At 42.2% G+C, this 24,896-nt stretch overlaps 1 protein-coding gene and 1 long non-coding RNA gene across 2 annotated transcripts in view; both read left to right on the top strand.

The window, feature by feature from the left end:
- The first annotated feature begins 894 nt into the window (after positions 1–894).
- The window catches only part of LOC309688706, a 37,189-nt gene continuing 13,187 nt past the window's right edge, over positions 895–24,896 (top strand). The window contains exon 1 of the long non-coding RNA XR_014271150.1: positions 895–1,962. This is a non-coding gene — a long non-coding RNA (uncharacterized lncRNA). The remainder of the gene's footprint in view (positions 1,963–24,896) is intronic.
- Positions 19,338–20,810, top strand: LOC309689463 (thyroxine 5-deiodinase-like). Its single transcript, XM_082505879.1, has one exon. It carries the CDS (start codon positions 19,450–19,452, stop codon positions 20,254–20,256), a length of 807 nt encoding a protein of 268 aa, XP_082362005.1. The 5' UTR covers positions 19,338–19,449; the 3' UTR covers positions 20,257–20,810.

Genomic DNA, 24,896 nt, shown 5'->3' with positions numbered 1-24,896 from the left:
ACCTACTGGGCAGAAATGTGCTCAGATTATCTGCACTGTAATCTGTACACGAATAATGTTCACAAGAATACAAACTCTGCGAAATACTCACAGTCTGTGTTCACATGCTATAAATTGAATTAGTGAATTAGTAAATGAGCTTTAGAGGTGCTGCCTGCATGGCCTTTGTCAGAAGTCATAACAAAAAATCAAAAACAAACCATAAATCAGATTAATGCTGCTGCATTCTTTCCAAATGGTATAGTCTCGCTTTATGTGCACTTTATGGAGAGGGAGCCTGCATAGGCATGCAGCGACCTATAGCTGTCCTATATACTCTCTAAAGATGTGAGCTTCACAAGCCAATGCTGTTTGTTTCTGGTGAAACATGCAGGCAATGTGGGAATTCTGTTAATGGCATTTTATGTTCCGTGTTGGTTAAATAAACGTTCAATTCCAGTAAGACTGTCTTGGGTGAACCGGGTGAAATGAACAAAATATGAGTAACATTCCTGTCTAAATCAAAATCACATTAGTAGGCCAGCTGGAAATCTCTTCTGGATAATAAATCTGTCCTTTGACATTTCAAAATAAGTCTTTCATTTTCACACCAGTGTCGCTGACGTACTTTGTTCTGGCTTTATCTCTTTTAACTTTTGGTGTAGCTTCAAGCTGAAAAGTCAAAAGAGGCAGCACGACTCATTTCAGAGCACGCTGATAAACGGCGGCACACTGTAAAACAGACCTATCTTCTCGCTGCTGACTCTTTATCAATACAACAGATTAGTTATTCTTCACGACCAAATGACCAGATATGTGTTGCGATAAAGAAAAGAAGTCACCCTCTCTAAAGACCTCAGCAGGTGTATCAAAGGATGCTGCGGACAAAGGATGCCGGTGATCCAAGGTGATGTACCATTGTGCATCGAAGACTCCATGCAGCCAAAGTGGCCTAGACGGATTAGCCTGAGAGGGACTACATGATGGTTGCTTAGTAACTACAAACCTACTCAAATGCTTGGCGAACATTATGGGCAGGGCTGCATTTTGACCATGAATAATGAATAGTCAAAGGTGCTTTATGTTCCAGCCTTACCTCACCTTGAACTCCACACAGCATGATGTAAACATATGTGCCAAGAGAATCACCTCACAGCCCTGAAACTTCTGTTGCAATAATCGGTGTACATACGTACCTGCGGCATGTGTATTCAATAACTTTCCAGTGGCCGGTGTACTATAGTGGTTTCAGCTGGATCTCTGCCACCTTTAGTGCTTTGCTTCAGGCTCTGTCCAGGCTGTTTTTCCTATTCTGGGATGTCCTTGTATGACCCATACTCCCATGCCAAGATCCAGGCGGTGTCTAATGAAAGTAGGGTTCCAGCAGTTTATTTCAGAAAAAAAAAGGGAAGAAAAAAAAAGAATCAAAGCTCAGGACAACAGTGTTTCATTAGCAATACTTGTCAAGCCAGTAGTTGAGAATTTGAAAAGTAGATGTGGGAATGTGATAACAGACTGGAAGGTTTAAAGGAAAAGAAATATTTTCACAGTGTAAGGGGAACCATTTTGTTCTCTAAATTATTATTATTAAGCGAAGCAGAAAATTTTTTCTGGTTAGCATTGAATATTGTAAAGTTTTCGCAGTGAAATGTAAAGTGGCTTCAGATTGCTTAGAGTAGGTTATAAATTGTTGCAATCTAAAGAAAATGAAGAAGAAAAGGTGAAGTGAATCAGAAAAACCCTAAAGACATAAAGGAAAAATTACAATTTTACCTCCATTTTTTTGGGTATAATTTATTGGAGTATTCTTCTTGTTTGTTAAGCTGCAATAACATGGACTGGTATTTATATAGGGTTTTTCTACCCTTACTACAGAGTCATTGCACCAAAATCAAACGTGGACTTTCTAAACACAGACCAGCAAAACATCGGGAGAGAGAACCATCCAGAAGAGCTAGTGTAATCTAGGAAGTGAAAGTGAAGGTAAGCTCTTGTCCTGCTCATCCTATTGCATTTGTAATCAGGTGCTTAGGGTTTTCAGAGGTCACAGTATGTGTGCATGTGTAAGGCCCGTGATTTGAGCGACCCATGTTGAGTGGTTTTAAGTTGACAATCGTCGCTAGAGTTAATAAGCTTAAATGCAACAGTATTTCTGATGACCTCCTGGGCTGTGGAGTCACACAAGGGTAAACCCTGTCTTAGAAGTCCTAATTATTCCATGAAAATCTGATTCAGCCAAAGACACTGGCCGAGGGCTCCTTGCAAGCCAGCACACATGCTCTTTTCCTTCTTTAGCCTTGATGTAAACAAGCAAAAGACTTAGTCCAATCGAGTAATCCAGATCACAGCGGCAGTTTCCCAGAGTGATGTGGAGAAGCCAAATTCACAGTAACTCCTGATCTTCTCGGTGTTTCAATTGCTTCTCTCTTACAGAAGCGGTTAAGAAATCCTTCTGCTTGGTGCTGTTTCCTTTATTAATGGCGAACACCTTTTTAGAAGCATTTAAACAATATCGTATGATATAACATTTGATCATCTCAGGTATTGTTTTTTAATGATTTGCAACTTCTTGTTAAAAGTCCACATGTGCACATTGCATAATTTCTCAAAAAGCATATTTTTACATCGTGCCCTTTTCAGGCTATTCACTGGCCAAAGCTCATTACTAGACTGACATGAATTGAATGGCAGTTAGATCAGTTAGCCGATTATGTAAGTGTTTAAACTAATCAAGTGTCGGTAAAGAATAAAGACACAAGAGTGTCAACATGTCAGCAGCTATTATGTTAGTAGCAGCATCTGAGTCACTTCCCTTTAACTATGTCTTTTTTTTCCACTTCCAGTCAGCCTTCTTTGAATTACAAATGGTGAAATTGGACTTGCAGGAAAATGCGTTTTGCAAGTTCAAGCACAAATGTTATTCCCAGAAGTATTTTTTATGGTGATTTTGAAAGTTGAATGTATTTGAATTCACCAGCATAACATTCAATCAATTACATCAATTTACTGAAGTCTACTCTAATGCTTTTACTCTTTTTAATGCTTAGATTTAGATAAAGAGAGGTGCCGGAATTGTTTTAGATTTTTTTAATAATGCTATAAACTACTTTTAATATCGCGCTTATTGTGTTCATTCTTATTCATTTTCCAAATTGCTATTTAAAACAAAGAAGGTTCGCTTTCATGTTTAATTATAATATTTAATATACTTGCAATTAGAATAAACACTGTTTTAAAGGTGAGTTACTGGATGGAAAGCATGTGCCTAACTTATTGATAACATGTCTGTTTGAGTAAACACTGCAGGTTTATGGTCTTCCGCAGTGTGTGGCACCTGGCATCTCTTTCCACCCCTCATTTTTCTAAACAAACACACATCTGGCTTTGGGAACATCTGGTTTATTACAGCCATTTCTCAGCAGGTTGTCTTCTGTTCGTTTTAGAGATTTTGCAAAACATCATCAGAGGCCTCCAGTGCAACAGCTGCTAAACAGTTACAGGTGCTTTCAGACAGCCAGGGCGTCTGGGCTGTATTTGCAGGTGTATACTCAGCTGCTAACAGCAACTTTCCAGCTGCATATTTTTATTCTTGGAGTCTGAATGTGGTTTTGTGGTTAAAAATAAGCTTTACTTTCTTATATTTGGCCTTCTTCTCAGGTCATCCACTCTCTGAAACAAGCTGTTTGACCTCCACTTGCTTTAAAATTATCTTTGGTTTAAGATAAATTCCTTTTGATTGGTTGGCCCTCATAAACAGAAGCAGTTATGTACTGCTGGAATACTGGATTGTGTTTTTCTCTTATATTCACAACAGAAATTATGGCCATAGTAGACAAATCTTTATGCTTGTTATTGGATAGGTGCAACCCCAGAACGAAGAATTGGTGGAGTTCTAGTTGTTCAACATGCAACAAATGTAGAAAGAAAGCAAATATGATGTTTAATCAGTGTTGTGGTTTCTGTATTCACTAGCATGGGATCCTAGTGACATAAATACCATTATCAAAGGGTGGTCACAAGGTTTTCATGTTTTTTGTTTTTTGTGAGTGCTCACTCATCCCTGAGGCACTACACTACAATTCACCAACTGTACATCCGTGTCAGCTGGCAAGAGCTTGCTAACAAACAAGTTTTCTAGTATCTAGTATTGGTCAGAGGAGAATAGAAACAGTTCATTCAAATTTCTACTCATTACAACCAAGGTATAGAGTAGAGCATCTCTGAATGCACATCTCAATGTGAAACCTTCAAAGAGTGGACCATAGCAGCAGAAAACCCCCATGTTAAATCACTTGGAGGGTATGGTCAGAATTTGGCATAAACAGCATGAACGCGTGGATGTATCCTGCCTTGTATCAACAATTCGGACTGCTATTGGTGATGTAACGTGTAGGGTGAATACACCTGGCACACTTTGAGCCTCTTAGCTGAGCATCATTGAAATGCAATAGCCTACCTGAGTATTATTGTTGACCATGTCCGTCCCTTTATGACCACAGTGAACAAATTTTCTGACAGCTGCTTCAAGGAGGTAAATGCACTGATGCAAAACTAAAACCATTTCCAGTTCTGTTGTAGCATACATACAGAGCTCCGTTTGATGTAGGTGGCAGTCAAAAATCTGAACTGGCGAAACTAACAAAAAGCACACTGATAACAAAACAAACAAACAAAAAAAAACAAATCAAATACAAAATAGGAAAGCAATTCGAACTGTCTAGATTTTGTATCCATCTTTCTGTGCTAAAGAAAATTAGAGCAAGTGAGATTGACAGGACAACAACAAAACAACAGCATCATAAGGTGATTATAATTCTGCAAAAGTTTAAATTATGTATGAACACACCCAAAGAGAAAATGAATAAAGAAACAGTGTTGCAAAGTTAGCAAGCTAGCTTCCTGGATCAGCTTTGACTGTTGGATCTTTTTGCACTGTACTGAATGTTGCTATATGTTGCATAAAAAATTAAAATGCATTAGAAAAATTGGCAGTTAATTTCAAGCAGGTGCTGCCTTATATTTCAAGCAATGAAACTTAGAAATAACAAGTACAAGCAGGAAAGAAAGGAAACTTTTATTAAATTAAATGAAATTGAATCATTTCCTTTCTTTTTCCAATCCTTGCAGAGGGTTTTAAAAAAAGCTGTGAGTACAAACAAAACCACAAAAATAATTTGGCAGCACACAGTTAAAAAGAGATGACCCATTGCTTCCGTTCAGGAGGGTAGAGGAACCACTAAAGGACGATTTGCTAACTAAAGCTGAGAAGACTACCTACGGGAAATGTGTCTCGGACTAATAACGTCTGATGACAGATTCAACGGGCTGTGAACAGGTAGTGGCTGAGAATTAAACTAAGCAATGACTTGTAACAAAAGATTGATAATGATATGAAATTGAGTGTAAAAATAATGGTTCCACAGTGGCACGAAACCCAGTCTCCTGGGTGAAGGCCATTGGTGGGGGGGAATGTGCTGATGTTGTTTATAAATAACTTGATTTAATGAAGGAAGCAAACTGACGTCAGACGTGAGTAAAATGTATTTTATGATTTTGAGTTGCACTTTAAACATGAAAAGGTTCAATAAACATAAATCGTAAAGGTCAAATTTTCTAGTAATTTTTTCATGGTTCAGGCTTTAACCTCCTAAGACCCGAACTCTGTCATGGCATGCATTTTTAAGTGCTATTTGGGCTGATTGTTTTTACATTCATCAGGTCCCAAAGAATTACGTGATTACGTGTTTTGTTTGGGTTTTTTTTTTTTTTTTTTACCTGATTTTTGTTTCTGAGAAAAATGAGATCCACTTATGAGGACATTCGCTTTAAATTTCGATAGCACACTGGCAGTATAATGTCCTTGTAAGCGGATATCAGGCCCTTGTAGAGCAAAATTTAGTATTTTGGTCTAGCCAACCCAAAATGTGATGACCACATATGTGGACGCCAGCTCAATTTTCCTAGGAAAGTGGGAAATACATGCAATGATTTACTGAAACAAGAGCAAGCATTGTGGAAATACAGCATATCGACACAACCTGAACTCTCTTAGTCAACCTTTCTAGTTACCTTTCTTTGTCAGCAACAAACCAATCAACCTTCCCATTGACATCCCGTTTTTCAATCGGACAAGATGCTGCCATCAGTCCATCCAGCCAATCTCTTCCACTTGTCCTTATCAGAGTCGTGGGGGGGCTGTATTCTATCCCAGCTATCGTAACACTGATTCTAAGAATCCAGCTTCACCAATAGTGTTAAATCTGAGACTCCTTTTAGCGTAAGGCTCCATGGTGTAAATAACCTTTAATACATGTAGTGTGTCATGTCCAGTAATAATACATTACATTCAGGAAGAGTTCTCCAGGCTTTTTAGAGGACATTCAAAGCTCTGGGGAGGCCGGTCCACAACCTGCTGAGATCTATTCTTATAATATTCACTGAAAACTGGACTGGATCGCAGAAGCAGCAAATTGTAAAATTACACACCAAAAAGATGTTAAGTCAACTTTTCCACATCTCTTAACTACTAACAAAACATGAAAGGTTTGGAGTCTTGAAAGAATGCGTAGAAAAAGATGTATAAACTCACTGAGCAGCTTCTTATTGAATAGATTTAAATAGTTTGGAGCTGTCCAAACTAAAATCAGGCAAAACTGGCTTAAAACAGACTCTGTTGAATGTCCAATTCATACTAGATATTATTTGAATGGCCATATTTTAATAAATAAATAAATTCACGTTAAATTTGTATAATTAGATTCGCACACACTCATGACCTGACTATAATAAATCCCACGCTAAACCTATTGTGCTAAGGAGCCCCAGTAGTCTAATGGGGTGCAGTCATTAGGCAGTATGATAACCCATTATAAGCTTGATATAGTGCACATCCTGAAACAGACGCATAGCTTACATATGCACATACAGTGCCATGAACATGCATTTGTTAATTTAAAATGGGCCTTTGTACACTACCAGTCAAAAGTATGGATACACCTTCTCTAAATGGTTTTTCTTTATTTTTACTACTTTCTACATTGCAGATACATACTGAACACATGAAATATATGAAGCAATATATATGGATTTTTGTAGGAAGAACAAAATGATAAATAACTCTAAATATGTCTTATATTTTAGGTTCCTGAAATTAACCACCCTTTGCTTTGTTGACAGCGCTGCAAACCCTCGGCCTTCTCTCAATAAGCTTTATGATGTAGTCACCTGAAATGGTTTTCACTACACAGGTGTGTCTTGTCAGCATTCATTTGTGGAATTTCTTACCTTCTTAATAGGGTTGGTACATCAGTTGTGTTGTGCAGAAGTCAGGCTGGTACGCAACTGACAGTCTTATCTGATAACTGTTAGAATTCATATTATGGAAAGAACCAAAATCAGCTAAGTAAAGAGAAACAACAGCCCATCATTAGTTTAAGGACTGAAGTTCTGTCAGTCTGGAAAATTGCTAAAACTTTGAATGTGTCCCCAGGTGCAGTTGCAAAAACCAGGAAGCGCAGCGGCTGGCTCATAAAAAACTTTACACTCTGCTTTGGTGTAAAGTCCTTTCTATAATTATTTGAACATTTCACATGAGGACCGCCTCAAGAAATGAAGACCAAGAGTCACCTCTCCTGCTGAGGAGTCACCGGCCTCAGAAATCACAAGTTAACAGCACCTGAGATTAGAGCCCAGATAAATGCCACACAAAGTTCCAGCAGCAGCTGTTCAGGGGAGACTGCGCGAATCAAGTCTTTATGGTCAAACAAGAAACGACTACTAAGGAAAAGCAACAAGCAGGAAAGATTTGTTTGTGCCAAGAAACACAAGGAATGGACATTAGACCAGTTGAAATCTGTGCTTTGGTCCAAATTTTAGATCTTTGGTTCCACTTGCCGTGTCTTTGTGTGATGCAGAAACGGATGATCTCTGCATGCATGGTTCCAACTGTGAAGCAAGGAAGAAGTTTGATGGTATGGGGGTGTTTTGCTGGTGAAACTGTTGGGAATTTATTCAGAATTGAAGTCACACTGAACCAACATGGCTACCACAGCATCCTGCAGCGACACGGCATCCCATCTGGTTTGTGTTTAGTTGGATCATTTATTTTTTTAACAGGACAATGACCCCAAACACACCTCTAGGCTGTGTAAGGGCTATTTGACCAAGAAGGACAGTGATAGAGTGCTGCGTCAGATGGCCTGGCCTCCAGAGTCACCCGACCTACACCCAATTGAGATGGTTTGGAATGAGGTGGACCGCAGAGTGAAGGCAAAAAAGCCAACAAGTGCTAAGTGTCAAAGCAAAGGGTGGTTATTTTGAAGAATCTTAAAGATGCTTAAGGAGCTTAAGAATCTTAAGTTCATTCATAGTTTTGATGCCTACATTGAAAATCTACAATGTAAATAGTCGTGAAAATAAAGAAAAGCCATTAAATGAGAAGGTGTCCAAACTTTTTACTGGTAGTGTATTTGATAGGGACATTCTGTGGCCATCTGGTAACAAAAAATAAAATATAAAGCCTATTGAAAGAATACACCAAATCTTTAATAAATGAATCAATTGATATAAAGGTGGGCTATGGTTACTCTACTGTAGAACAGGTTTGAACTAGAGATACCACTTTTTTTTGTCCGATACTGATATCATAAATTTGGATATGCCGATACCAATGTGAATCCGATAGTCTATTTTATAGTCAATAAAACTGTTTTCTTTTATATCTTGCTGCCGTTCGTATAAGTTCATACTCAAATTTGAAAAGACAAAACACTAAAGCTATTCTATTACAAAAATATATGCTGCACCCAAAATATTTCGCAGTTCAGCAAAACTAACTTTTTATTTAACCATTTAGCGGAGCTTTAAATCTTATTTAAAGTAATATTAAAAAAATTTAAAATGCAGTTTCACGCAGATTTCAAAAACTTTGGTTCTGAAAAAAGCGCAATCTGCACAAAATAAAATTGAATCAATCAATCTTCAAAAAGAAAAAAAAATAGTTGTAGAATGGACCCTTTTTTCAAGTTTAACATAAATAGACATCCAGAGTGGAAAGCAGTGCAAATAAATCAGACATGGCTTCATGACACTCATCTTTTATCAAGATTGAGGTCAGTGTAAGCCGTTTCTGTGATGTTTAACCTGAGACTGAATTTTGTGTAATTTCTATACAAAACTTAAGACAAGTATGAAAATAGGTGGTTTTCATAGTTTTTTTCTTGAAACCACAGAACTGTTTAACCTGCAACACAGTTTTTTTTCAAAGTAAAACTTGAGTCCATCCATTGTACAGTCATACTTAGCGATGTTAAGCTTAACATCGAATGCTTTACAAACATTCAGAGATTAACTTACACTTGCTTTACTTCTCTGGGATAGCTTGCTCAGAGATGAAATGCTGGTTTGGTAGCACGTAACGAGGCTCTAGATGCTTTCAGTGTAAAGTACCACTGACAGGTCTCGCACGCAACAGCCGCTCTATCACGTGACGCATACTGCTCCAATATGCTAAGGGCAATACCTGGATTACGCCATGTCACAAGTTTTGTAAGGTGCCTTTGATATTTAATCCGGTGTCCTTTTTTATGTCCTAGGTCAGGATTGGACCGATACTATATATTGGATCGATCCTGTCCCTAGTTTGAACAGCAGGTCATTGGGTCTTTTCTGCTCACAGTAAGGGCTGTATGGTACAGATGACCATATTAAATATATCCTCTCTTGTTGACATCATGTAGCTCTGAGAGGAGAGTGTGAAATGGAACGCTTACAGCAGTGTGGAGACCATTTGATGCACAGGGATTATTTGCACATACAACACTTAATCACAACAATAGTCACGTCAATGTACTTTATATTGTAAGGTAAAGACCCTAACTACAATAATACAGAGAAAACACCAACAATCAGACAATCCCCTATGAGCAAGCACTTGGCGACAATGGGACAGAACACCTCTGTTTCAACAGGAAGAAACCTCCAGCAGAACCAAGTTCAGGGCGGGGCAGCCACCTGCCATAATCAACCGGTGATGAGAGAGAAACAATGCAAAATATATACCTGATCCAACCCTAACTATTATTAAAAAGTGAAGTTTTAAAACTAATGCTAAAATCAAAGATTGTGTCTGTCTCCCATGTCAAAACTAGCAGCTGGTTCTAAAGAAGAGGGGTCAGAAAGCTGAAGGCTTTGCCTCCCTTTTATATAGCCTAGGAAACACAAGTAACCCTGCAGTCTGTGAGTGAAGTACTCTATTGGGGTGTGTGACAAAGTGGGTGAGAATACCATTTGTCCATATTTGAAGCTTGTTATTCTTAGTTAGCATTCTTGGTTTGATTTAGCCATACATTATTTTTTTTATTCTGTTGTGGGCAAACATTTACTATACCGGGTTTGTTTTTGTTTTGCACTTTCACCATTCCTCCATTCCTTCAAATCGTGGTTAAAAAAACAAAAACAAAAAACAAAAACACTTATTTAGCCTTGCCTTTTCTACCAGTTGCTTGTTAGTTAGCTTAATGCTTATTCTTATCTTCGGCTTATTCTTAATTACTTTTAATCATTTTCAATTTTTTGACTGTTTTATCCTTTACACTTAGTTTTCTTTTATGCTTTTATATGAAATTCTTTTGCTTTTGTGTTTTAATGACATTCAACCTGCTAGCATGTTTTGGTACCTTGCCATAGCCCTCATCCTTCCCTGTTACTTCATCCTACTCTCTTGCATGTTAAGCATTTTGGTACACCACTGGTTTTTAAATGTGCTATATAAATAAAGTTTGTTGTTGTTGTTTCACAGATTATGTAATGTAACATCTTGGTTTAAATCAACTCTGACATGTTTGTTAAGTTAACGTATTATTTATTCCAGCTTGTCTAGTTTGTCAAACTCACCTTACTTACCTATGTTCCAGGAGTAGAAGGAGGAAGTGCTGCTTCACTTCCTGTATTTATAGCTTCCTGTTTAGTCTGAGGTCACAGAAAGGGACCAGGTGAAGAAGGGGGAGAATTGGTGTAATTTAATAAAGTCAAGTTTATGTTGTTTGTTGACAAATGGATGCATTGATGTAATATGTATTGGTTACACCTTAGAGTGTTTTTATTGCTAGTAAAGAGTAGTATCATAAGTTTATGAGTATGGGAATGTTTGTCTTACCTGCTGAATGGAATAGTCCAGAGGAGAAATTGTTTGGATAGCTGACTATTTAAGCAGAAGAACTCAAGTGTTCAAGTGGAAAGGACCAGGTCAGTGTAGCTGAGTGCACGTGACCTTAATTTTTGTTGGTCTAAGTTCAGTTATGTTTATTTGTACTGGTGTTACGTTCTGTGAGGCTGTGGGAGTGTGTGGGTGGGGTCTTTGCCCACTCTCCCCACCTCCACCCCTCTTGCCACTCCTACCCCTCTCTGTCTCTCTCACTCTCCTCTCTCCCCAGGACACAGCTGCTGCTGATTAGCCTCGTTTGCCACCTGACTCCAGTCAGCAATCATCCTCTGAGGCTATTTAAACTGGGGATGAGCTGTGAGCAGGGTGGCTTTTTTCCTCGGTGGCTCTATGTGTTTCGGTGCTAGATGTTGGACAGACAGCCTCTTTCTGACCAGTGAGCAGACGGGCTTGTGGGCCCTGAGAGTGTCTCCCCGTGGTGGGGAGTAGGGTAGGAAGTGTGGGAAGTGCCGCCTTTTTTATTGTGTTTGTTTGGTAGTCTTCCTGCCTTTCGTGGCTGCGAGCGTTTTCTTTGTTTCTTTGGCGTTGTTGGTAAGACGGCGTTGCCGGCCCTTTAAGTTAATGTTAATGTCGTTTGTAATCCACCTGTACCATTTCGTAATAAAGTTCTATTAATACAGAACAACTCTGTCTGTTTTCCTTTTCATTCTGATTCCGGACTCATTTGTTACTGGTCCCCTCACTCATATGCCTAGACCCCTTCGGGGGGAACGTAACAATGTGGGGGCTCGTCCGGGATATGAATGGAAGGAAAATAGAGTTTTTGTGAGTTGTTTGCCGGTGGCCTGGTTAGTTGTATGGTATCGGCTGCGCTCCCTCTCCAGTTAGCAAAAGGGGAGTGTCTAGCTGAGCGTAAGCTCCTCCTTCAGGCACTCATTTTTTATTTTTCCTTTATTATTTTCGGAGTAATCCCGGGTGGGGATTAGTTCCCTGTCGGGGGTAGGCTTGTCGGTGCTTTGTGCACTTGATGCTTAGCCTTTAAAGTTGCCTCGAGCCTGGTACACTCCAGAAGCTAACTAGGCTAAGATTTTAGTAGGCAGGTCTGGGGAGAGGGTCGGCGGTACTTTTATTTATTGGTTAACCTCTGGCCACACTTTTCCCGCCTGTTTTCTCATTTGTGTATTGGAGGTGGTGCTGCTTTGTTGTTATTGTTAGCCTCAGGTAGTTTTTTGTTTTTAGAGTTGATGGCTACCTTTGATATTGCCGTGTTTAAGAAAAACCCCTCGCTTGTCCAACTGGACGCCTGTAGGAAGAGGGATTTGCATGAGGTGGCATCAGGTTATAGCATTTCTGTTTCCACAGCTCCGCGTAAGGCTGAGCTGAAAGCTGCTCTTGTGTCTGGCTTGGTGGAGAAAGGGATAGTGGCCTTGCCAGTATCTGCCAGTCCACTTGAGCATGGGGCAGCGTCTCAGCCTGTTCCGCAGGCGTCAGCTCAAGCTGTAGGTCCATTGGTGTCGACACCTGTTGATCAGGGGCTGCCTGAGGACAAACCCATGACATTGCCTCGCTTCGAACCCCTCTCCATTGAATCAAGTGAAGGCTCGAAGCAGGATGCTAAGCTCCGTGTACGCCTGGCTCGTCTCCAGTTAGAAAAGGAGGACCGTGAGAGGGAGTTCCAGCTAAAGAAAGAGCTGGAGCTTAGGCGTTTAGACGCAGAGCTTGCTAGAGCCAGAGAGGTCGAATTGAGGAAGGTGGAGGTGGAGGCAGAGACAGCTGTGAGGTTGCGACAGCTGGAACTCCGGCAGGTTTCCCTTCCTCCGACCGCCTCCATTCGTCAGGCGGACACCCCGTTTGACGTAGGGAAAAACAGTCATCTGGTTCCGATGTTCCGTGACACTGAGGTCGACAGCTACTTCGAGTCGTTTGAACGAATAGCCACGGCCTTGCACTGGCCACGGGATTCATGGGCCATTTTGCTCCAATGTAAGCTGGCGGGTAAGGCTCAAGAAGTTTGTTCCTCGTTGTCAGCTGAGGACAGCTTGGACTATGACAAGCTGAAAAGGGCTATCCTGCTGGCCTATGAGCTGGTCCCAGAAGCCTATAGGCAGCGTTTCCGGGGGTTGAGAAGAGGTCAGGATCAGTCCTATCTTGATTTTGCCAGGGAAAAAGGTGTTCTTTTCGATCGGTGGTGTGCGGCCTGCAAAGCCACTGACCTGGCTTCGATCCGGGAACTAATGCTCATAGAGGAATTTAAGAACTGCATTGCTGAGCGCATCGCGGTATATATTAATGAACAGAAGGTTTCCTCGCTACAGCAGGCTGCGACGCTGGCTGATGAGTTCGCGCTCGTCCATAAAACCAGTGTCAGTAGGTATGACCGGCGCGATGCCCCAGTGAAGGCTAGCGAGGTACCAGTTGCACAGCACCCAAAGAGTGAGGTACTTGTGTTTCGTCCCAAGGCAGACCGAAAGTGTTTTTTCTGTTTTAAGTCTGGCCACCTGATCGCAGATTGTGAAGCTTACAGACGGAAACAATCAGTCTCGTCTTCACGTAAACCAAAAGGGGTTGGGCTGATTAAAACCATGCCTCCTGTCAGTAGGCCCCCTTCCCCTGAGACCCCGGATGAGTGTTTTAAGCCCTTCATTTTTAAGGGGATAGTTTCGCTTTCTGGTAAGACCGAGGATAAGCGTGAAGTGACCATTCTGCGTGATACTGGTGGCTCACAGTCCCTCATACTAGCTAGTGTGCTTGAATTTAATGAGAAGTCTGACTGTGACTCTAGCATCATTGTAAGAGGTGTTGGGATGAGTTTTGTGCCTGCTCCCCTCCATCGTATCTGGGTACAGAGTGAGCTGGTGAGTGGTTTCTTCTCAGTGGGTGTGCGGCCTTCTCTCCCGATTAATGGGGTGGATTTTATAATGGGAAATGATATCGCGGGTGGGAAAGTTTACCCTACCCCTGAGGTGACCAACAATCCTGTTATAGAGCCTGTGTTAGATGCCCTCAGCCTGCAGCACCCGGATGTGTTCCCGGTGAGCGTTCTGACTCGTTCACGTGCCCAGCAACAAGGTGGGGGGGGTTGATTTGTCAGAATCAGTGATCGGCTCTATTCTAGAGAAGGATGTGATGCCCTGCACCGATGAGGGAGATAATGGAGCCTTAGAGTTAGCTCACAGTGTGGTTGAGCCAGCTCCTGTGTCTGGAGCTCCTTTTCTGCTCACCCGGGAAGCACTTGTGAAGGCTCAGAAAGAAGACCCTTCATTAGTTCAGTGTTTTACCGCAGCAGCTCAGGATAAGGGAGGTGAGGGGAGCAAGAGGCAGACATTTTTCGTTTGGGAAGGTTTATTGATGCGCAAGTGGACCCCAAGGCCTGGAGAAGACTGGAGCGTAGTGCGGCAGTTGGTGGTTCCGACCAGTCTGCGGTGGCATGTGCTGCAGTTAGCACATGATCACGCATGGTCAGGTCATTTGGGTGTCACTAAAACATATGACCGTATACTGCAGCATTTCTTTTGGCCGGCAATGAAAGCAGATGTAGTGCAGTTTTGTAACACCTGTCACACTTGCCAGCTTGTGGGTAAACCGAACCAGGCGGTGCCCCCCGCCCCCCTACGTCCTATCCCTGCTGTCGGTGAACCTTTTGAGCATATCCTGGTAGACTGTGTTGGCCCCTTACCAAAGACGCGGGCAGGGAATCAGTTCTTGTTAACCATAATGTGTGTGTCCACTCGATACCCAGAGGCGATTCCTCTGCGGAAAATCACGACAGCAAGCATTACCAAAGCACTAGTCAAATTCTTTACCACCTTTGGCCTCCCGAAAACCGTGCAGACAGATCAGGGTACCAATTTCATGTCCAGGGATTTTAATCGGACTCTACGGTCCTTTGGAGTTTCTCATTCTGTGTCTAGTGCTTATCACCCAGAGTCACAAGGTGCACTGGAGTGGTGGCATCAAACTCTCAAGGCGATGTTGAGTAAGTATTGCCACGACACCGGAAAAAGCTGGGATGAAGGGGTCCCTTTTGTATTGTTCGCTATACGTGATGCGAAGCAGGAGTCTTTGGGGTTCAGCCCAGCTACCCTGGTGTTTGGACATGACGTGCGGGGTCCGCTAAAGGTGCTGAAGGAGAGTTTTCTCAGTGGTTGTGTGCCTAAAACTACTGTGGTGGAGTTTGTAAAAACATGCAAGGACAGGTGGCAACGGGCTACTTTGTTAGCAAAAGAGGCTCTCTGTGTATCCCAGGCAAACATGAAAAAAACGATGTGATCAAAAAGCAGAGGAAAGACAGTTCCAGCCTGGGGACAAAGTTCTTGTGTTGTTGCCCGTGCCCAGTTCTGCCCTCATGGCTCGTTTCTCAGGCCCCTATGTGATAGTGAAAAAAGTGTCTGACACCAACTATATTCTCAACACCCCAGAACGCAGAAGGAAGACTCGCCTATGCCATGTCAACATGTTGAAACCATACCATACCAGAGACACCAGCATGACAGAATCATCAGACACTGCTGGGACGGCTGTCCCCGGTTCAGTCCCTGTTGCCCTGCTAAGTGTTGAAGTTAAGGGTGATGATGATCTGGGTACCCTTTCTGAGGGACAGCAATGTGGGCGGTTGTCAAATTCTGTTTTTTTAGCTAAGGCCGAGGCCAACCTATCTCACCTTCCTCCGTCCCAGTGTAAAGAGGTACTTGACTTGCTGCACTCCTACCTGTCTCTTTTTAGTGACGTACCCTCGCGTACCCACGTTTGTGAGCATGACATTGACGTTGGAGACGCAGTCCCAATCAAGCAGCATGCATATCGTTGCCCCTTCGCCAAACGTGAGGTCATGAAAGAAGAAGTTGAGTACTTAGTAGAAAACGGCTTGGCACAACCTAGTTGTAGCCCCTGGAGCTCCCCATGTCTACTAACACCTAAGTCTGATGGCACACCCCGTTTCTGCACAGATTATCGGAAGGTAAACGCTGTAACGGTCTCTGACTCTTTTCCGCTTCCTCGTATGGAAGACTGCATTGACAGCATCGGCCCTGCCAAATTCATCACCAAACTCGATCTCCTTAAAAGCTACTGGCAGGTGCCTCTCACTCCCAGAGCTTCAGAGATTTCTGCATTTGTCACCCCTGACCACTTCATGCAATACACAGTAATGGCCTTTGGCATGAAAAATGCCCCAGCTACTTTTCAACGACTGATGCAGTTGGTGTTGGGAGATGTGCCCCAGTGCAATGTGTATCTAGATGACGTGGTGCTATACACAGACACATGGGCAGATCATATGTCCCTTCTGAGGACAGTGTTTCAGCGGCTAGCCGAGGCCTCGTTGACCCTCAATCTCGCTAAGTGTGAGTTTGGTAAGGCAACCGTCACTTACCTAGGTAAGCAGGTGGGGTTTGGGCAGGTCCGCCCAGTGGAGGCGAAGGTTGCTGCAATCCTGGACTACCCGAGTCCAGCCACCAGACGGGAACTAAGGCGGTTCCTAGGGATGACCGGATATTACCGGTGTTTCTGTAAGAACTTTTCTGTGGTCGTGACCCCGCTAACCAAACTGTGTAGCCCAAAGGTGCCTTTTGAATGGTCAGTTGAATGCCAGCATGCCTTTGAGTCGGCAAAATCTCTTCTGTGCAGCACCCCTGTATTGGCAGCTCCAAACTTCTCTCGCCCCTTTAAGCTAGAGGTCGATGCCAGTGCCACCGGAGCCGGGGCAGTCCTGCTGCAGGATGATGAGGAAGGTGTGTGCCATCCGGTCTGTTATTTCTCTGCAAAGTTCAAACCCCATCAACTGAACTACTCTACCATAGAGAAGGAAGCCTTAGCTCTGCTTCTAGCTCTGCAGCACTTTGAAGTGTATGTGGGCTCCAGCGCTTCCCCGGTGACCGTGTTCACAGACCACAACCCCCTTGTTTTTCTGAACCGGATGTACAATCACAACCAGCGACTGATGCGCTGGGCACTCCTGGCCCAGGATTACAATCTGATGATAGTGGCTGATGCACTCTCACGCAGCTCGCAATAGGGTGTTGTTGTTGTTGTTGTTGTTGTTGTTGTTGTTTTGGTAGGGCTTCAATGTAAGGGGGGGGGGGGGGATGTTACGTTCTGTGAGGCTGTGGGAGTGTGTGGGTGGGGTGTTTGCCCACTCTCCCCGCCTCCACCCCTCTTGCCACTCCTACCCCTCTCTGTCTCTCTCACTCTCCTCTCTCCCCAGGACACAGCTGCTGATGATTAGCCTCGTTTGCCACCTGACTCAGTCAGCAATCATCCTCTGAGGCTATTTAAACTGGGGATGAGCTGTGAGCAGGGTGGCTTTTTTCCTCGGTGGCTCTACGCGTTTCGGTGCTAGATGTTGGACAGACAGCCTCTTTCTGACCAGTGAGCAGACGGGCTTGTGGGCCCTGAGAGTGTCTCCCCGTGGTGGGGAGTAGGGTAGGAAGTGTGGGAAGTGCCGCCTTTTTTATTGTGTTTGTTTGGTAGTCTTCCTGCCTTTCGTGGCTGCGAGCGTTTTCTTTGTTTCTTTGGCGTTGTTGGTAAGACGGCGTTGCCGGCCCTTTAAGTTCATGTTAATGTCGTTTGTAATCCACCTGTACCATTTCGTAATAAAGTTCTATTAATACAGAACAACTCTGTCTGTTTTCCTTTTCATTCTGATTCCGGACTCATTTGTTACTGGTCCCCTCACTCATATGCCTAGACCCCTTCGGGGGGAACGTAACAACTGGGTTAACTTTGGAGTTGAGTTGGGGGGGGTTAAAAAAAATAAAAATAAAAATTATCACCAAGATGGTGAATAAATCACTTGCTGCACTGGACAGCATTTGTCTCCTGCCCTTCTTCAGCCACTTTGGTCAAGCTACCTCACAGGGTGACACGGTACTATTAGATCTTTAAGATAAGATGCAGCCTGGTTATTTGATACCCATATTTGAAGAGAATGATTTTGATTTCTATTCTGGATTTAACAGGGAGCCAGTAAAAAGAAGCCAATGTTGGGGGGGGGGGGAATGGTCATATTATGTTTAAAATGATCATCCAACATTGTAACTGTATATGGGTGATGATAAATAGTGAACAGCATAGTAGAATTTCTGTAGGTGACAAGAAACTGTATATTCCTATCTGTTTTTACAGCCGGTGTATGACACAGCCAACACAGTGAAACAAGCCATGGGGTAGAATGAAAAAGGTAGGAGGAGGAAAGAAAGACTCAGGGGACAGACTCAGGGGTGGGAAAGAAGGTTGGACACATGCTGGGAGTGTTATGGCATCAGAGAAACCGATCCAAGCAGTCACATGGATGCCATGTCATCAACGCCCGAGATGAGGAGGAAATTTCATGGTGAGGCAACATGATTTGCTTTGGCCTTTTTGTATCATACAGAATAGGAGAAACTTAAGCATGAGAATACAGTAATTCCACATTTCTTTTTTCTGTGTAATCATCGTAAATAGGAGGAACTTAAGAATGACAATACAGTAAATTCCACGTTTCATTTTCTAGTTTAATCATCTTTTACTAGACCAGACAGTCAGGAACAAAAAGTTGCTGACAAAATAACAGAATTTTATCTTACAATAACCCCAAAGCCCAGCTCAGCATGGCCTACTCACTGTTCATAGCTCCCATAGACGAACCTTCATTTTAATCTCACCTACACAGCACTGCCCAAATGTTGCTCAAAACAGCACAGTGATTATTTCCTCCTTCAGTTTGTCTTTGGGATCATGTTTTGCCATGATCACGGGCACAGACACACGCACTTCAATTTTGAAACTGGTGATGGCAGGTTTATGCTGCCTCCTTTAACTAACAATATGTTGAGGGGCCCTAGACGAAGCGAATGACTCATCCAGCCTAGATGGTCTGTATGAATCCAGCGCCGTCTAGTGGCCGTAGAGGCCGCTGAAGCATGAAGTGAATCAAATGTTTTGCCTACTTTCTGAACTAACCGTACGAAGTCTACATGCCCAATAAAGTACAAAAAAGAAAAAATAAATAAATAAACAAAACAAACCCCAAAAGATAGAGAACTGTTATGTGTTATCAACATTCAACCTCTCAATATATCTTCCTCTCGCGCTTCCCATGTCTTTGTGGATCTTTGAAGCCCAGAGTTGACGGGAGGTAATCCCCACCATGTGAGTGGGCGGTGCGGGTACCGGAGGCGTGTCCCCCCCCCTCCTCATTATTCAAACGCTGCTGTACCTATAAAAAGAGTGCCTGCGTGCGTCAGATAGTTTTCTCCAATGGGTAAAGGTGACTAAATACCAGTTGTCTCGTTTGCCGGCACAGTCTCATCCTATCAGCTGGGGGAGAGATGATGGACGACTCCGGCGGTGTCCAAATGGCGAAGGCGCTGAAGCATGCAGCCCTCTGCCTGATGCTGCTGCCCCGGTTCCTTCTGGCCGCAGTTATGCTGTGGCTCCTGGATTTCTTGTGCATTAGGAAACAAGTGCTGCTGAAAATGGGAGAGAGGCAGGAGAGCCCTGACGACCCGCCGGTGTGCGTCTCTGACTCTAACAAGATGTTCACCTTGGAGTCCCTGAGGGCCGTGTGGCATGGTCAGAAATTGGACTTTCTCAAATCTGCGCACCTTGGGCGCCCTGCGCCCAACACCGAGGTGGTGCTCGTCCAGGAGCGGAAGCAGGTGCGAATCCTGGACTGCGTGAAAGGGAAGAGACCGCTCATTCTTAACTTTGGCAGCTGCTCCTGACCGCCATTCATGACGCGTCTGACGGCGTTTCAGCGCGTCGTGAGTCAGTACGCAGACATTGCGGACTTTTTAGTTGTATATATCGAAGAGGCGCATCCCTCGGACGGCTGGGTGAGCTCGGACGCGCCGTATCAGATCCCCAAGCATCGCTGTTTGGAGGACAGACTGAGAGCCGCTCAGCTGATGCTCACTGAGGTGCCGGAGACCAACGTGGTGGTGGATAATATGGACAACTCATGTAACGCCGCGTATGGAGCCTACTTTGAGAGACTTTACATCGTGAGCGATGAAAAAGTGGTGTACCAGGGGGGCAGGGGTCCAGAGGGATACCGGATTTCCGAGCTTAGAAACTGGCTGGAACAATACAGGAACGATCTGCTGAATTCCCAAACAGCGATACTCCATGTGTAGATGCTGAACTGCCCGCTGCTCTGCCCACTCTGCTTAATAAGTATCCAACCCACAGTGCAAAATATCCAGATGCTGCTATCAGATGTTCACCCATGGCACATTGTTGTTTTTCTTGCAAAAAACATGAAGAATTTTTTTTTCAGGACTCTTTGTCAAAATAGCCTAAAGTCATGTTGAAGCATAGACCGTAGGCTGTAATTTTGTGCTTGTCTCGACTTTCATTGATTGCGCATAGCGATTCTCTTTATTTCTTCTTTTTGTATGAAAAAGTCTCAATTGGATTCAATTGGTAATCACTCTATTTTTCTAGTGTGTGTGTGTGTGTGTGTGTGTGTGTGTGTGTGCGCGCGCGCGCGCTAATATCGCCTTCTGGTGTCTCTGTGAAGTTCGGTTTTTAAAAGGCTCATCCAGAAAACCGACACTGATGTTTCCGACACTGGTAGCGGGTCCATATTAGCGGGACGCCTCACTCGGTGACCGACTGCCTAACGGTGTAACGTTGAAGCAATTGTAACTGAACAAATGTTTTTAATAAATGTCAGATTACACACTGATGACGCACTTTTGAGTGTTGAAAACGCCTTAAAGCTCTTCCTTTGGTCATCCTGGTGCATCCATTTTTATTTTACTGCTTCTGTTTACTTCTAAAAAGAGAGACAGAGAGAAAGGAAAGAAAGGAAAAAGTAAGTCGTCACATTTTCTTGCTGTGTAGTTTTAAAGAACAGATTTAGAACTGAGCTTCATATGATTGCTTATCTCTCTGTTATGACGTTGTTTATTCTCTTTTAATTTGGTACATAATCTGTCCTTGTGGCTAATCTGTAAACCATTCACCAGTTCAAGAAAGGAACTTTTTGTGTGTCAGTGAGAGGGAAAAGGAGGAAACAAAAGGCTACTCAGTTTTATTTAGACAGTTCAAAAGAAGAGGCCTGTTTCATGTTGTGTAAGACGGTTAATGAGAAATGACAGTGAAGAGAAACTGATATGATGATCAAGCAATGAGGAAAAGATTAAAAAAAAAAAGCAAACAAAAAACCCCAAACAAATCTGAATTTAACCGAATTTGTCTAATATTACACATTAATGGAAGTCATGAACATAAATTATTCTCTTTGTTGAATTCATGTAATCTGCATTTTGGCAGAAAAAATCGCTCATCAGAGATTGTCTTGACTTCACCAGATCAACTAATGCACAGAAAAGCAAACTTTATACTCTCAATATGGAAGCTGCATATTAAAAAAAAAAATTTTAAAAATGGAATATTAGTTATTCTAAAGAAACTGAGATAGCTAAGATGCATCTTTAGTTCTTAATAAGTCTCCCCCATATACATTTACACACTGCCACATAATCAGGATTAGGGAGTGCTGTGTAATACTGTAGGTCAGTTGTGGCTAATGTTACTTCTCTGTAGTTTTAATGTATTCAGGTTGATTCTCATGTATGTGCTATACAATGTTGTATGTCCTTAGGCATTAATGTAGTGTACAGCAGCAGGGGAACTGATGTGTCCTTGCTTTCGCTTCAGTGCTAAATGTGGGGAACAAAGTCAGTGTTCGTTTAAACTTCCCCTTTCTGATTCATTCCAGGTCTTTCAGGAAAAACAGAGGGGGAAAAAAAGGTCGGTCAATTAGAAATGTCTGACCACAGAGCTTTTTAAAAACGTCACTGGTCACCTGAGAGAGATTCACGAGTCAAAACTACCAAACGGGCCGTCACTGTCGAGCACTGACTCTAGCATTCAGTTTGTTTGTTTTTTAAAATGACATTTTCATTAGTGTCCCAGTCCTCTTTTTTTTCTTTTGGGTTCTGAATATAATGCAAACAACATGATCAGACAAGACTTAAAAAAAAAAAAAAACCACTGATCTCTTGTTGAATTACTTGCTTGGCTACCGTGTGCCATACAGATATTAGTTTCATCTTATCTGGCAAACTGACTAATGAATAGAGAGGCAAGCAGACTGCTTAAGGGCCCATCAGACCGAGGGTTCAAACACCGATGACACATCTTTCAGTTTTATCAGATCACACCACTGTTTGCGTCAGACGACTCGGTCTTCCAGGGAATCTTATTTCTATGGGACCAAGTGATGCTCAGTGACAGTCAGAGGATGATCTCGGTTTAAGTGGTCTCTCGAAACATACAGAGATCCGTGTGCATAACACTGAGGTATTAAGTGCATAATGGATGCAGACCATTTCAATCCCTGTTAGTATAACAGGCTTACAGAGTCTGTGTGTGACCAACATGGTCTAAGCTGATTCCCTCCTTGCTGATAGGAGGCTTTTTTTTTTAGCTCATTTTTAATCACAGTGGTGAAAAATGAAACTGGTTCATAGTTGTGCTAAATATTCAATGACTAGAAGACAACAGAATGTGTGTTTAGCAGGAAGCTTGAGAAATAGTTATTCTCCTTGTAAGCAGTAGTGCACTGACTGTATTTTAACAGTAATACGTGAGTCACACAGTGTGACTGACATGTGTTTGCTTCCTTCAGACTGTGGTTTGTGGCGCTTTGCCTTTCAGAAAGCTCATCCTGCTTTTGGAAAAAATGAACCACGAATAATTCATTTTCACCATAAGTATTCATTCATAATTTCCTCGTTTACTTTCCCTTTCTTTGACTGCCCATTTCCTTCTTTAATTAATCTGATATTTTAAACAACTATAAATTACAAAACTGGGAATGTAAAGGTGATGTAGCAAAGACTGTAAATGTTTATATTCCTATAGGCCAAAAACCTTTACCAGTATGAAAGTTCTTAAATGTTGACATTTTACTCGAGATAGCGTGAAGGTTTGAATTACAGTACGTGTCGGCAACAATTGTCTAAAACTCTGTGCAAAGTCTTGGGTTTTGCTGTTGAGTCAAATTCAGGGAAACAAATCTAAACAGATCAGTTGAAGTTGGCAAAAACAAAAATGGCGACGGTTAGGTTAGCATAAGTACATGTACATGATCTATAGAAGTAGTTGCCTTCTCTTTCCTTTTCTTTTGTTAGATGTGGCTAATTGTGTGGCTTCATTTCTGCGTCTATCTCCCAGACGAACGAGCACCAAGTCAAGGTTGCGAGAATATCCTTGTTTAGACATTTGCGAGTATTATTAAATGTGATTTTGTTTCAAGTTGTCAATTTCTTTTCCGTCTTGGCCAGCGCACAAAAGGTTTTTAATCTCGGCATTACGTATCCTGGTTAAATAAAGCTATTAACAATAACAATCAAATAACACACAAAACAGTCTAAACTCATAATCCCTCCTGTATAATGTTGGGAAATTCCAAGGAGGGGCAATGTGGAACTATCAATTATAACAAAAAGCCAGAGATAAGATCTTCTGGTCACGTAGGTGTTCATTTGTTAAGCTCTGCGAGTGCAGTACCTTTTCATCTAAACTCTTATTGCATCCTCCACCCCAACTCTCTTTACCCCAAGCCGCAGTGATTAGTACTTTTCTATAAGTCCTGCAGCTAAACAAATGTGTCCTTTGTTTCTTCTTGACATTTAAAATAAAATAAGGCATTTCAACTTAAAAGGAAGTGACAGTGAAGTCTGCAGAGGGAGGTACACACCCATCTTTTAGGCAGGACACGAAAGTTCAGGTCCGACCACTTTTAAGTTTTGTTGTCAGCAGATTGCCAGTTTAGTTAGCAAGGTGGATCAATAGACTGTATGAGTACATTTCACAGAGACAGATACTTGTTTCCTGCTACTGTTATTAATTTCATTGACTTGTAAATGACATGTTCAGTTGATCACAGAGAAAGGAATATTATTTGTCTGACAGCTGCATTTAAAAGTTCCCGGAGCCACCAAGACCACAAAGACAGGTGACTCATATTTGTTGAGGTTACATCATTTAGCCAACTGCCTATGTTGAGATCCACCTATCACTCAAAGTCTCAATAATATTCAAAAACATTAATTAGACAATAAATAAATTTTATCATCGTCCTGTGTCAGGTCTTTGCTGGGGGGTTTTTCTTATTTCTTCAAATGACTTTCTGACACTGTTCATGTGTTTTAGATACAGTTGTGTTTAGAAGTTTACATATAATCATCATGGGTATGAAGGGCTTTTAATGATTCCTCTGTGCTGTTATTTTTTCCAGGGTGGAATGATTGTACAGCTTTATTGACTTTAGAAAACACAAGAACTTGGATTTTGTTTAATCCACACAGGGTCAAGAGTATAAAATACGCCCTAGCTAATATATGGGTAATGTTCTTTGGCTAATCGCACCTTGATTAGATCCTTTTTTCAGCCATCAACAAGCTTCTCGCATAATTTTGACCTGATATATGACCACTCTTCTTGACAGAACTGGTAGAGTTCATTTAACATAGTTGATTTGTTGGAACAGAACAAGCTTTTAAGCGTAGTCCACAAATTTTCAGTAGGGTGTCAGTTGGGGCTTTGGAAAGTTTATTCCAGAAGCTTAATGGGTCCTTTCCAAACAGCTGCAGATTCATCAATTTAAACAACTGTATTTTACTACATGTTATTCTGATGCATCCCTACTTTCCAAGGGTCTGAAAGATTACCCAAACTGTCATCCTTAGATGATTTGGTTAGGATGTTCATGAGCAACCCAAGGAACTAAAAGGGGTTCATCCAAGAAAGACGCCTCTGC

The sequence above is a fragment of the Aulonocara stuartgranti genome, assembly GCF_965226115.1.
Source record: "Aulonocara stuartgranti genome assembly, chromosome: 15".
NCBI classification, from domain to species: domain Eukaryota; kingdom Metazoa; phylum Chordata; class Actinopteri; order Cichliformes; family Cichlidae; genus Aulonocara; species Aulonocara stuartgranti.
The sequence above is the reverse complement of the archived record's forward strand: the minus strand, read 5'-3'. Positions and strand labels throughout refer to the sequence as shown.